The 14,302-nt window shown below is 40.9% G+C and overlaps 1 protein-coding gene across 2 annotated transcripts; it reads left to right on the plus strand.

Moving 5' to 3' along the window:
• Window positions 1-1,266: 1,266 nt before the first annotated feature.
• KCTD7 (potassium channel tetramerization domain containing 7) lies at window positions 1,267-13,750 on the plus strand. 2 transcript variants are annotated; one of them, XM_019545526.1, is made up of 5 exons: window positions 1,267-1,821; window positions 3,170-3,339; window positions 5,691-5,869; window positions 6,645-6,946; window positions 11,906-13,750. In XM_019545526.1, exons 1-5 carry the CDS (start codon window positions 1,546-1,548, stop codon window positions 11,909-11,911), a joined length of 933 nt encoding a protein of 310 aa, XP_019401071.1. In that variant the 5' UTR covers window positions 1,267-1,545; the 3' UTR covers window positions 11,912-13,750. The 2 variants fall into 2 exon arrangements, with proteins under 2 accessions (XP_019401071.1, XP_019401070.1); XM_019545525.1 differs by having other exon boundaries at window positions 6,645-13,750.
• Window positions 13,751-14,302: the final 552 nt, after the last annotated feature.

Genomic DNA, 14,302 nt, shown 5'->3' on the forward strand with positions numbered 1-14,302 from the left:
CGAGAGCTTGTTAGTGGAATATATAGTCTCATCTATACTTACTTTGCTGCTGAATAGAAGCCATTCTGTTTTCTGGCAGGAAAATAAAGTTAATCTCTCAGGCTGCGGTGATTTATTTGATACTTCAAGCCTGTCATTTTTGAATTAACAGTACAAATGTAAAGGTCTTTCTGAATCAAGAAGTCCTGTCTGATCTGACAACCCTATATAGATACTAGAACTGTACCCCTCACTGTAGAATAGTGATTCTCAACCAGGCGCCGCGAGATCTCTTCAAGGGTGCCATGCAAGGCGAGCACCTGTAGGTGTGCAAACATGATTCACAAGATAAACCTGAAGATTTCAGATAGGAATCCACAGTGTTAAAAACATCCTGCCTTGTTGCAGTCTTTCTGCGTTCTTTACAATTTTATTACTATTTTTCAAAAAAATCAGTGAAAACTGAGAGCTGGCATTTTCCAAGGGTCGCCCCAAAGTCTATCAAGAGTTGCCTCGAGTATAAAAAGGTTGAGAACCACGGTTGTAGCATTTTACGCAGTCTAACTGAGATCAGCAAACTCATTTCATAAAGAGACTGCTTGCGACAGTTGTTAAAAAACCTAGGGAGAGAGATGCTTAAGGTACCAGCCTGGGGCATAAGAAACCTGGCTTCAAGTCTGCAGTCTGCGGCAGGCTTCCTTTATGAGTCATGCTGTGCCTCAGTCCCTCATCTGTAAAATGGGGAAAATAGCACTTGACAACTTCCCCGAGAGGTGGGAGGGCTAAAGATTGTGAGGCACCTACATACTATGTTAATAGGGGACAGATATACTTCAATTTAGTTGTTGCTGGCGATGGTAACAGTGAGGATTTTTTAAAAGGTTAGGACCAATAGATGTTGGTCCCCTGGGAAACTGAGCCTAAATCCATAACATGGTATGATGCAGCTAGCTGGAAAACTAGTGCAGAAAGCACTTCCATTGTGCTTTTTTGCAACCGTATGCTCCAGGTTAGAAGGCAAGATTTTAATGGCCATTTTTGGAGGGCCTGGCATTTTATTTGAGGTAGCAGGACTGCATAAAAAGCTGTCCTTGAATGAGCCCTACTCTGCTTAAAGCCTTGCCGAGCCTCCGGAGCTAACGCGCTCGGAGGGTTGCAAAATGATTACATGACTTGACAGCAACATCATTTGGAGGTGCATAACAACCAGTAAGAGAGCAGTTGTCAGAAAACAACTCTGCAAGGAGCCAATTGCAATTCAGCAGCTGTTCACCGGGCAGCGAATAGGACTTCAGCTGGCAATGGATATGCTCCTTTTTTTGGATCTGTGCTGAAAGGAAGTTGAGAGGGGCAGCCAATGAAAATCAGCATTTTATTCCGCCAGTGAGAGGCTCTGTTACTGCGGGATCTGACAGAGACCTCTTGTCACTGCTGTGCCAGCAGCATTCCTCCAGATGTGTTCATGCAGGGGCTGGAGTCGGAGCACGATAATCACCAGCCTGTTTGTGACTCACTTCCCAGGGACAGCAATGCCAATCTAAATGCTCTGTGCAAAGCAGGACAATTATGTCGCTCTGCCTGCCCCGCGATGATCTGCAGCCTGTAGGGAAAGTGCCCAGATCATTTGGGTCCCGTCTCTTGTTCAGCGGCACTGCCAACGCTGCCTGCCCAACAGACCTGGTTAGGAGAGCCAGAGGGATGGTGGTTGTTACGGGGCAGAACCAAGTGAGTGGCAAGCCGGACGATGCCATGTCGAGCTCAGATGCAGAGGATGATTTCCAAGATCCTGCCACGCCTACCGCGACCGAGGCAGGGCAGTCGCTGCCGCTGCTACCTCAGCAGGTAAGGGCTTGGGGGCTTCTTCTCTTCTGAGCCGATAAGGAGCTTTCGTTTGAGTTTGCGCTGTTCGGGACCTGGGGATTATAGTATTTCTCATGGTGAAGCCTTGAAGAGCTTCCAGTTTAGTTTCCTTTGCTAGCCGGCTTGTGGGATGAAACCGAGCTCTTCCTCTTGGGTTTGAAAGCCTTCTCCGCGTTGCTTTAGAAATCTAAGCCTCCCCTTTCCCTTCCCAACCCACTTTAGGATTTATTAAATACCAGTAGGAAGCACCCTAGTACCACTGCAGCTCCCGTAGGAGAAGCGAGTGTCCATCAGATGCTGCCGGGCCTGCCACAGACTGCAGTGCAACTATGTTGGTTTTCATCTTGAAGCCAGTGGAGCAGCATCTGCTTGAAAATGGGTTTGATTTTGCCCCGAGGATTGCCGATTCTGTGGCTTTCCAAAGAACCGTAACTGAGCATTAATGCTTTAATTTTACTTTTGCTATGAAAGCTGTCCTAATGAATGAGAGCATGAAAGGCAACCTGAAAAGGAGTATAAATATTTCCAATAACTTTAAAAACAGGGAGGGTGGGAGGGGGAATGTTCTGTGTATGAGTGACTTAAAATTCACCATTGTGTGGTATAACGGGGAAGAGGGCTTAAGGTAGACTTACTAGACCACTGTGGAAGGCCATCTAGAAAATACAAAGTAGGGATCAAATATGAAATGACATTATTTCTCCTCTTGTTGTTGTTGCCATCTCTGCTACCGTTTGCATCATGTTTGTGATTTCAGTATCCTCCATGATCCTCTCTTCCCCACTCTTCCGCACTCAGATTTTTGCTACGTTTTGTCACTTCTTTAAAAGCTCTCCTGTCCCCTGTGTCTTGGCTGCTGTCATCTCTGTTGTCTTGCCAAAAAGTAAAAATGAGAAGAATCCCTGTTCCCTCTTCATGACTAGCTTTCTTTGCAATCCTTTGAAAGTCTGCTGCTAAAAAAATCACCTTTCTGGCTTGCTGTATTAATTACCCTTCCTAAATAAATCCCGTCATTGTCCTCCCGTTCTTTTTCCGTACAACTTCATAATCCTAATTGTGGCCCTTTAAACTCGCTGCCATTCGCCCTTGTTCATGCCACATTTTGGTTGAGATGGTCACCTTCTTCCTGAAGATTTGACTCTCTCCGTGTTCTTCCATTCTTCATAAGCTTTCAAGACAGGTCATCCTGTCTGTGTTTATGATTGTTATCCCGCGCACAGTAGAAAGTTTGATCTGCTAAATGGGGAGGGAGGAGGAGGGGTCTTGGCATGTACACATCTGCGTAGCACCACCGAATAATTTTCAAATGGTGATATGATTGCTTTTTCAGTTCCCTGAAGTTATTCCACTTAATGTAGGAGGCATGTATTTCACTACCAGGCTGTCAACCTTAAGACGGTATGAGGACACCATGTTGGCTGCTATGTTTAGTGGAAGGCACTATATTCCAACAGATGCTGAAGGCAGATACTTTATTGACAGAGATGGAACTTACTTTGGGTATGTGCATTGTCCTTACTAGAAATATGTTGAAACCGTTACTGAGAAAGGAAACATTAATTAAAAAAAAAATACAAAAAAAAAAATTGAGGGTGAATTTGCATCCCTCTAATTCACTCCCATTTTGAAGGTTGTTTTTTGGCAGACTCACATGATTAACTAGCAAACAGAGTTTGGGAAACTTCCTTCAGAAAGCAAACTTCAGAATACACCACAGTCCAAACCACCTCTTTGTTTCATTACTAACAGCTATAGCCAGCTTTACAAAGGGAAAAAAATCGTTTTTGGTTCTCAGCAAAAGTATGTACATACGGTGTTCTTCTCTGCGGGGACTTGCATTCCCTAACATGTAAAAGACAAGCTGTTGGACAGCATGACTCAGAAAAAAAATTTCTGTCCTTTTTTGTGATTGTTTTTCCTATTGTAATTTTTGCTCTACAAAGGGTGGAGCCGTGATGTTTATTAGGCTTCTTTGACAAGGTCCCCCCTCAGCCGTTATCATTTTCAGTGTTTAATAGGATAGCTGTGGACATTGGAACAAATGTAATGTAGAATACAGCTGTGCAGCCAGTTGTGGGAAGAAAATATGCAACGCAGAAGTTGTCCAACTAATTTAGTAGTTTGACTTCAATCTGAAATATTCTTGTTTGCTAGAACTTTTGGATAATATTACAAAATTTCCCTCTCTCTTCATTTTGCCTCTTTTTCTCATACCCACATGTTGTTAGCCTGGATTGCACATTGCTTCTCTAAATTCTGGTTCATCTAAATGTAGGCAGGCTGATTAACATTATATATGGCTCAGATACCATGCTGTCTTTCAAGCCGGCAGGTGTTTATCCATATTCAAAACTGCCAGATTGCTTCCAAATTAGACCATGTAATTAGAAATTTGACTCAGCTCTAATTTATAAGGTGTTTCCAGAAAGCAGGAGATTAGAGTGAAATCTGTGCTTCTAATGGGATGTCATTTTCCAAGAAATATGGTACAAAATGTACTTGGCTTGATGACTGTAAGTGAACCATCCACTCCTTAGGACCCGGAGAAAACAAAGTGTTAGGCACCTTTTGTTGTCTTTAAAAGACATATTTACTTACCGTGGGTGGCAAAACAGCACAAGGCTCACAGCATGTGTTTAAACTACTGATTTCTGACAATGCTATATTTACAGCTCTGCACTGTTATAATCCTTCTGAAGGCCTAAAATTGTATAGCAGTCTTTCAATTAATTATTTTGCCCATGATGCTGCTGATGCTTAGTCATTTTTGGTGTCTGTGGGACTGCTAAAACTGAGAAGCACTGCTGTCAGTAGTATGTGTTTGCAGGCTTAGACCATTGCTTTTCAAATGTGTCTTTGGCATTCTGACCTCATTTCTAAAATAAGACCTGATTTGCCCAGGGGTTCTCCTCATCTCGTCAGCTAAGAAGGACGTAATCCTTTTCAAAGCCAGTCAGTGACTTTTCTTGATCTACCACCAAATCCAAAATACAGGAAGGAAGAATTTCCTGGCATGATTACCCTATTGTATTTGCAAATGAGCAGTTCTTGCCATTTGGCATTTGTGAACTGTCTGCTGTTGAAACCACCTTTTAGGAAACTGACTTTCTTGTGATATTTGTAGTACATATTCAAAATGTTGATGTGCCCTAAAATCAAGCAAGTTCTTTTATACTTTATCCACTATATTGTAAAGAAAAGTGTCCTTAATAGCTGTTCTCTGTTAGGGGGCATAAGGTCACTAACCAAATATATTTGTTAGTGTTTGTGAAATGTGTTTTCCATCAAAATGTTCTTCTTTAAACCACTTGAAACAGTGGCATTCAAAAGAAATGTCTGTCCTGTATCAAAATAAATGTCGGTGCACAGATATGTACTTATACGCTTGGACCCTGCAGAGATCCTCTCTGGGATCACTCAGCTGGAGGCCCACTGATATCAGTGGGCATCTGGGTGGGCACAGAGGGCCAATCAACATGGCCTTCTGGGAAAATCAGGGGTTAACTGATTATAGTGATAATTACTATGCTGGCACATGTTTACAAGAGACTGTAATCTGTATCCTGTTCCATGTTGGATGGTCAAAACCTCATGAACAAGTTTCTTGGTATGTTCAAGTGACACTTTTTCAGTGTCATAGACATCGAATTTCCCAATCAAAGGCTCAGAAATGGCAAAGGACGTTTAATACGTGTATTTGGAAATACAGTTCACAGTTCTTTCAAATACTTTCTGAGCTGCAGGATTGCTGGCCCAAATAAAATGAACACTTGACCAGGATTGCAGGGTTGTTGTTTTTTTTTTCATTTTTGAAAACGTGTTATCATATAGCATTTTCTCGCCTTGTTTAGAGACATACTGAACTTTCTGCGATCGGGTGATCTACCGTCAAGAGAACGAGTGAGGTCAGTTTACAAGGAAGCACAATATTATTCTATTGGACCATTGCTAGACAATCTAGAGGATGTCCAGCCTCTTAAAGGAGAAAAAGTTAGACAAGCTTTCCTGGGCTTAATGCCATATTACAAAGGTAAGCAAAGGATACAGTATTTTTCTATTTTACAGTTTGTTGTACAAGTAGTCTAAGTAAGGCTCCAACATCATTCATGATGATGGGGAATTTTTCAGTGTATTTGAGCAGGGGGCAGCATCAAGCCATAAAGGAAGAGCCAGAAATTGTTCCTTTGAATCTGCACTGGTTCTCTTGAATTTTGCATCTAATTCCTTGGGCCTGAGGCCGTGTATTTAAAGAGCTGTAAAGATCAAATCGTCCAAGTTTTTGGGGCATTAGTAATATCATTATGTCTTGCATTGTTTCTTGTATGTGCATAATATCATTCCTTAAAGATCCTGATCAGAATGCTGCTTATATTAAAAAATAATGCATTGCCTGATGAACCTTGACTTGCAGAGAATAACGCCATACATATGTCTTTGACTGGAAGACCAGAAGATAGGAGTTTCTTGGTACAGTGTTCCTTTACTCATTCCTAAATTTGAATTTTGGTCATATGATTGAAGCACTACAATGAAGTTTTCCAATAGTAGGTTGTGATTAATCAGAACTTAAGAAAGACATATATGTATATAGCAAGGACACTACGTTCTCAAGACAGCTGTGGGTATCTTATTACAGTACTAGACTGTATCTAGCTACAAACAACCTTTGAACATATCTGCTAAATATTTCTAGCACTGTATACAGAATAATTTATTCAGTTTGATTGCATCTGAAAATATTGTGCTGTTTCTCAGAGGACTTGCCCTGGTTTAATTTCAATCTTTTTATGTGTGTGATTGTTTAGAACACTTGGAGCGGATAATTGAAATTGCTAAACTTCGAGCCATGCAGAGAAAAGCAAGATTTGCAAAGTTGAAGGTCTGTGTTTTCAAGGAAGAAATGCCCATCACTCCGTACGAATGTCCACTTTTCAACTCTCTACGTTTTGAAAGAAGTGATAGCGAGTCAAAACTATTTGAACATCACTGTGAAGTGGATGTATCTTTTGGCCCCTGGGAAGCTGTAGCTGATGTTTATGACCTTCTCCACTGTATTGTGACAGACCTTTCAGACAGGGGAATTACCGTGGATCATCAGTGCATTGGGGTGTGTGATAAACATCTGATAAACCATTATTACTGCAAGCGTCCTATCTATGAATTCAAGATTACTTGGTGGTGAGTTGTTCTCCCTAGAAGGTGCAAAAAAAGCCACCTAATAGACAATAATGGCTTTGAATATATTTTTGCAACATGTCTCTGGAAATGCATTGCTGGTGACCTGCACTGGAGTTGTCCTGCCGGCATGTTAGCTAATGCATAGCTGCTCAGCACATAGGGACCCCACTACATGAAGCACCAGCCTGAAACAGGACTGTTGGCTCAGGTATCGCAACTAGGCACAAAGTCAGATTGCCACGTAAAAATGTGCTATTGATACCTTCCAAACGATGTCTCCATGCTTGCTGGTTTTTTTATAACCACACAGTTGGAAAAGAAGATTAACTTTTACTTCCATTAGCGTAAAGTCGTGGGTGCTAGTAAAACTAGGACCACTTGAATGCATGTGCATGTGGCTTCATTTTTATCCTTTCATGTAATATTTTAGTCATCCTTCATCTGTCTCTGAAGCCAAAATATCACTGACACGAAGACGTGAAAACTCAGATACAGCAGAAAAAATGTTGAAACGAATAACTGTGTGTATGTTAAAGTTGGTTATGACTATTTATTAAGCTGTACTTTGGATTTCTAAAAGTTATTTATAATATGCTTTATAAGTCAGCATTTTGATTAATTTATTTTAATTCCTATGATCCAAAGGACATTTAACGAATTTGGATGACATTCCTTCAGTTATTTAGGGATAATTGTACCTGTTCATAGCCTTAGGAACGATAACTGTTTACAGTACCGGCAAGAAAGAGGAAGTGACATATGAAGGTAATCATTTGCAACGGCTTTGCGAATATGAGATAATGTTATAGTTATTCTCCAAATAGCAGAGGTAAAAGGAACATCAAAGTGTAAATGTACTCTATTCTTGACTTTTAAAAAAATTCTTGGTATTCTTATTGTGGAGCTGGAGATAAATAATGAGACTTCACAAATCCCCAAAAGAATTTTCAAGATAATTGATGATCATCCCTGTTTTGTTTGTTGCAGCTTTTTTTATTGTTTTAACCTTTGTAATTCTTCCTTAAACATTTTTCCATTATCTATTAGGTAATATATCTTTGTAGCAGATTTCTTTTCATATTGAAGGAGATGTGATGGCAGGATCATTTTTCTTCCCAGGCACTGAAAATCAAAATTCAGAAATTTACAAATCTCGCACTTGAAAGCCCAGTTATTTCATTACATCTAAAATGAAAGAATATGTTTAAATACCAGGACATTTTACTGTAGGGAGGAGTTTCTTAAGTCATTTCAGTTCTTTTAAAAAGACACTTGAGCCAAATTTAAAACTTAATCTTGGGGGAAAAATAAATTGTATATTTCCTCCGTGTTGCATTCCATTGCATGAATTCAACTTTTGACCAAAAGGCAACTTTCTATTAAGGCAACTTATATTTAACTTGCTTATCAGTGATCAAGAATCTCAGTAAGACTGAGTTAGGGCATTTTGAAGGTAGCAGTAAGGATTTCTGTGCACAATGTGTCTTGGAAAAAATGTTTTGAAGGAAATAATATTTTCTGTATTGATTAAACCCTCATCCACACTTTTACATATTAGATTTAGGAGTTTATGATACATCCTAAATTTAAAATGCTGTTCTTCGGGAGCTCACAAGTTATATTCCTGTAAAGGAGTATTTTAAAAAGGAACACAATCAAATGCTGAGCTTATGACCAGAATTTAGATTCTGAAAAAGAAGCAGAAGACAATGATCTTTGTATTTTAAGTTGGTTGACACTTTTTTTTTTTTTTTTTTTTTAAGTAGTCTTAATATTTTTACCAGTCACCAGGTGAGTACATGAGAGCCAATGTGTACATGGGCCAGGCTAGTCTGGAAACAGCCAAGAAAATTAACCAAGGTCATTTCATTAAGTAGAGTAAAGACTTATACATGAGGTCTCCACTTCTGTTGGTTCCTCAGCTTTGCATTTTTTTTCCAAAAGAAGGGACCCTTAAGCTGTAGACTGAACTTTCTAAAATAGATTCCAGCTGGTCCAAAATGGAAGGTTTCTGCAGCTTTGATATCACATATTGTGAAAGTGATTGGGCTCAAGATTTTTAGCAGCGCTTAATACAATGACTAAAGATAGAAGAAGACTACAGTTTTGCTGAAGAGTTCAGTGATTTTTGCCACTGTTTACACACCCATGGGATGTGGCTGCAGTTTGAATGCCACCGCTTACACACGCATGGGATGTGACTGAAATAATCCCTCGTACAGTGATTTAAAAGCAAGTTTGGGGGTTCGACTGCATTAGAATCACTTTTCAGCAGTTACACGACAGAAGGTCTGATGACAAGTTGGCTCTTTCTGATCCTGTGTTTTACAACCTGGTTTGTTTGCTAGTGAATTTTATGACAACTTATTCTGGTTGGCTGTCTTAAAAATGGTCAGAAGGAAGAATCAAGATGTTCTATTTTGCATTTATTTAACACTCTTAAATAACTTGATCTTCTGTGAGATATAGAAAAAATAAGTGCAATTTAAGGAAAACCCACAAATATGAGCCATCATGCTTTCACTATTAGCACACATTCTATATCTTAGGACTTCATTTATGAGAGGCAACAATACTGCTATTGACTAGACTTGTTCTGAACATCTTTTTTTTTTTTTACATTGATTTTAGATGTTACTGCCTATTGTGTGTTCAATTTCTGACAAAAATTGAGAAGAGTTGTGCAGGAGGATGTCATGAGAGTATATTCTAATAACTTTATTTACTTGTGGTTTCTTGGCACATGGCATCACCTTTTTCAAATTCTGAATCTGCAAACTAATTCAGCACCGAGCCCCCATGTATAAGAATGTTTTATATGTAAGAATTGGCTGGTTATATTATGGGGGCAAAGAAGTCTCTTTCAGTGGAGATATTTTAATGCAGGGGTGTCAAACTCACCTGGCCCTGTGGACCTGAGGCTAGTCCACAGGCCAGATCGGACCCCTGAACCCTGGATGTTCCCCTCCTACACCCCCATCCCCAACCCAGTCAGATCCAATGCACGTGGTATTTGCTCTGGTTGGTCTTGGACCTGCTGAGTGCCACCAGGCACCATGTGCAGCACTGGTCCCGACTGGCTGGAGCAGGCACCAGTGTGGTGCAGATCCTAGAGACGCTGGGGTGGGTGCCCACGTGGCACATCACCCAGGCTCTGCTCACAGGTCCAGGTCATTCATACCCAGGGACAGCACTAGGGACCACCTAACAGGGCTTTGTGGGCTATATGTTTGACATCCCTGTTTGTCCCAAGAGGTGGGTTACTCTCCTTGTCTGTGGGAACTGTCTATGAAAAATATTTAAAATATTTAGCTCTTATTAGTGATTGCTATCAGAGAAGCTTACAACCACTGACTGTTATTTGGCCCCAGCAGTCTTTCCTGCCCAGACCAAGGGGGCTGGACCTGATGATCTCACAAAGTCCCTTCCAGCCCTAAACTGTGAATCTTAATTCTTGCAACAGCCTTTCTAGCTAAAGATAGGGCAATTGAAGCGGGTAGGTTCAAGGACTTGTCCATGGCCACAACTGGTCATTCTCAGATCACATTCAACAGGTCCTGGTTCCCCAACCTACTGGTCAAATCACCAGATGATTCTTGTGTTATTTAAAAAGCTTGTGTGCAACAACATGAGCTGAAATCTTAACCACTGACTTTCTTAAGTAATAATATTGATCCAAGTTTAAAGAACAGTGTTAAAGAAGATACGCTGGCAGAAACTGAACATCCTGTCCCATAGTACTTGCTTGATTTGCCAGTGTAGCGCTTGACTGTAGTTCATATATGTTTCTACTTCTCAGTCTCAGAAGAGTTGGGTGAATGGCATAAAAAAGATCTGAATTATTGGCTCTAATTAGGTTAACACTGACACATGAAAATGATTGCAGCCATTTGACAGGGGAAATGCTTTTATAGCAGTTCTCTCCTGTGTTGGGAGAGGAACCAAGAGGGAGGTTTTAAAACAACCATAAAACTACCTGGAGAAATATAGCTGCTGTATCTGTGCAATAGACCTCGGTCGAGAAAAAAAGTTTGAGACTGAAGAGGTAAAGCTTGAGAGACAAATAGGGAACAACTGTATAACAAAACTGTGGCAATTCCAGTTTTTATTGTGCAGTAAGTTGTCTGTGAATCTTAAATGTGGAGAACTCTTGAAGAATGTAAATCTACCATAAGCTTCAGCATTAAGCTCCCTGATGTTTTACAGTCGACACTGAGGCTTCCTCTAGCTAATTCCTCTTAGATGAATAGAATATGATGAAGATGTTCAACAAATAAAATGTGCAACCCCTTTCTGGCTTCTTAGCAAGTCCCCAAAGAGGAGCTAACCAGGTACTTCGTAATCTAATTGAAAAGCTCATTATGAATCTTTACTGAAACTGGGAATTGGTGGAATGAGGCAGTCAGCATGGGCAGTTGGCCAAGGCAGGTCTTTGAAGGGAAGAGGCAGTGCTTCCTGTTCGTGGAATGCACTAATGTGTGCGATGACTCGGTCTGACTGGCCCTTATGGCAGTTTCAGTGCACGCTTGGCTAACTTCAGAAGAGTCAGCAACATCTAAAATGATTTCTAAAGACTTGCTGTATTAAACACTAATAACTTTTGGGGGCCAAAGCATCCTGACTTGGTGTCCTATGCAAGTCAGAGCACAAATATGGTGGTACTGTTTACAGTTTTAATCCATTTGAATGCCTCCTGAGCTAATCTCCCTGATTGCTGTTTCTGTTGAGCACCTCTTCTCCCCCCAGCTGTATGCTTCCATGGAAGCCGTTCCAGTGTTTTTAGTGTGCTCTTTTTATTATCATTATAAAACCATTAGGATGTGTTAACTTCAGAATTTATTCCCTCATGAAATGAGGATTTTCTGCTTTTTTTTCCCTTGTTTTCCAGCTATAACTTAGCTGCCAGGTTATATAAGGCATAAGGAAATCAAGTGACTAGCCTGAGAATACAAGATGAGGTAATGATCCTGACAACTCTTCCCACCCCCCAACTTACTCTTTGATCTTTAAACTACAGAGCTTACTTGGATGCTCTGCGGGCAGGATGTGTTAAGACTGCATGCAGGAATTTCACACGTGGGGCAAAAAGGAGGAGTACCCAGTCCGCACATAAAATATCCCTGGAAGTTACAGGCCGACAGCTGTCACTTCATATAGACACTGACATTCTCATTAGTTGCTAAGATGTCCCTGAGGCAAACAATGCTTTCTTCTTATGTCTTTTACTCGGTTCCTCCTCCTTTCACTTGTATTGTTTTCCTGTAGAGCATTATTTAAAAAAAAAAAAATCCATTTATAGTTGTTGTTTTAAGTAATGCCATGTATTCAGCCCATGGTGCCTGTCTGTGCTTTTAGTTTCTGAGGATATCATTGATGATTCAAGGAGTCTGAGGACAACATCATGTTGGTATGCCTCTCTAGTCGCATCTTCAGATCACACTAAGCACGGTGGTCAATCAGGAATTCTTGGCCTCATCCAGCAATAGCCAAAGTGCCATCGGTGAAATTCTCATGCCAAAGCTGAAGGGTTGCAGCCGACAGAGACTTTAATTTCTTATGCTCTGGTTTTGTGAGAGGCAAAGACACTTCCACCATACCTTCTTGTGAAGTCTGTCAATTGGTCTGGTCTCAGCGGCAAAAGGCTTGGCTACTTCAGGTTGTCTCCCCCTGCTTGCTACTGACCGTTCTTTCTGTTGCAAGGCCACACAGGTTCGCCAGGTGGTAAAACTGGAGTGGGCTATTGAATTGTATTCACTGACGCAGGGCAATATCTGAGGAGGCAAATAGTAGCTCCTCCTCCCGGCCTGTGATTCAGCCATAGTTGCCAGAGTTAAGGATGGGTTGGAAGAACTCCAGGCTACATACATCCTGTGCTTTGCATTCCTGCCCTTTGCACGTGGCAAAATGCATGTGTGGGATCATGAAGCTGATCAGGGAGGGATCGGGGCAGGGATTCAGAGCACAGCCTCTGTGACAGACCTTTCACAGAAACTGACAACTCTCTTTGTTTTAGTAACTCTTGAGAACAATCTTTGGACACTTTCTGTCTTAAGACATAGTTGGCAGTACTGAACCTTGCAATTATGCTGACTTGTATAGTTATTTGTGGCTTTAAACCATTTTGTAATGTGCTTTCCGTTGTTTCCCTCTACTTCAGAGTGGATCTGAGGGAGTCTTGTGTTTTTTCAGTATGTAAACTATTTAAAATTCAAACAAATGTGCAAGTTTGTTTCTCTTTCTCTGAATAAGCTATGTCTCAGCTGAGAACTATGAATTGGAATTTATTTATGTATATATGTCTCCAGCTGGATGCAGATTTCCAGAACAATGGTCCCCAGTCACTTTACTTGTACAGATTTAGTATGAGTTTATGACTAGTTTCACTGTGACTTTATAAGTGGTTTTTATTTTGTCAAGTTATACATTGTATATGTCTCCATACATTGTTCCTTCATGTCTTGTGGGGAGGTGGGGGACATGCAATCCTTGGCCCTAGTGATTGGGTATTGGAATGATTCCAAATTTGTATTATTTTATATTGTTTTATGATTAAACAAGTTGATGATCAATGTTAATTTAACACAGTGGATTCTGTAGCATCCTGTGTCTTACTACACAAGGCTTTTAAATTCCAGGTAAACTGGTTAATGTATGTATTTTTATTTGAAACATGTGAAAGGTAACATTTTATGCATTAAAGTCTCAGTGCTGTGAAATAAATTATTAAAATGGTATTGGTTTTGATCATCTGAACAGTATAACTGGGCACCAAAAACTCTGCCACAATTTCAAGTGCACTTTCAGGAGCATGTGAAGGAAGACTTCAAAAACTAGTCTCAGGTTTTATTAACAGTCGTGACAGACATTGTTCCGCAAAAATTCAAGCGACATCATATTCACAGCTCTGGGTCACAACGGCAAACCCCTGAAATATTGCGAAAGGGCAATTAGGACTCATAGTAGAGATGCTAGCTTAGAACAACAAGATTTTTGCAAAAAAAAAAAAAATCTTTAATTGCAAGCTTTCAGGCACAAACACCCGTCATCAGGCCTCGGAGAAAAGATTGTAAAAGTTCTCCTGGGCAGAAATGGAAGTTCACTTCTCGCAGGATTTCACAGAGGCGTCAAGAGGCGGAAAATTCCTCCGGGCAGTCGGTGCAGAGCGGGTGCGGTCCCCCTTCCCTCCTGCCGTCTTCTCCACGGGGGAGCACGAGCGCAGGCCCCCGCCCACGTGCGCAGCGGGGCGCGGCCGGCTCCGGAATGCGCCGGGGTAGGGCGCGCGGTG

Source organism: Crocodylus porosus, unplaced genomic scaffold (genome assembly GCF_001723895.1).
Source record: "Crocodylus porosus isolate Cpor-Errol unplaced genomic scaffold, CroPor_comp1, whole genome shotgun sequence".
Lineage (NCBI taxonomy): Eukaryota > Metazoa > Chordata > Crocodylia > Crocodylidae > Crocodylus > Crocodylus porosus.

What these genes read in the sequence shown, in the direction of transcription:
- KCTD7 (XM_019545525.1), top strand. Translation starts at nt 1,546, where the DNA reads ATGTCGCTCTGCCTGCCCCGCGATGATCTGCAGCCTGTAGGGAAAGTG. An exon ending in TGCCGCTGCTACCTCAGCAG is followed by an intron (nt 1,822 to 3,169) that starts GTAAGGGCTTGG and finishes TTGCTTTTTCAG; the next exon opens with TTCCCTGAAGTTATTCCACT. An exon ending in AGAGATGGAACTTACTTTGG is followed by an intron (nt 3,340 to 5,690) that starts GTATGTGCATTG and finishes CGCCTTGTTTAG; the next exon opens with AGACATACTGAACTTTCTGC.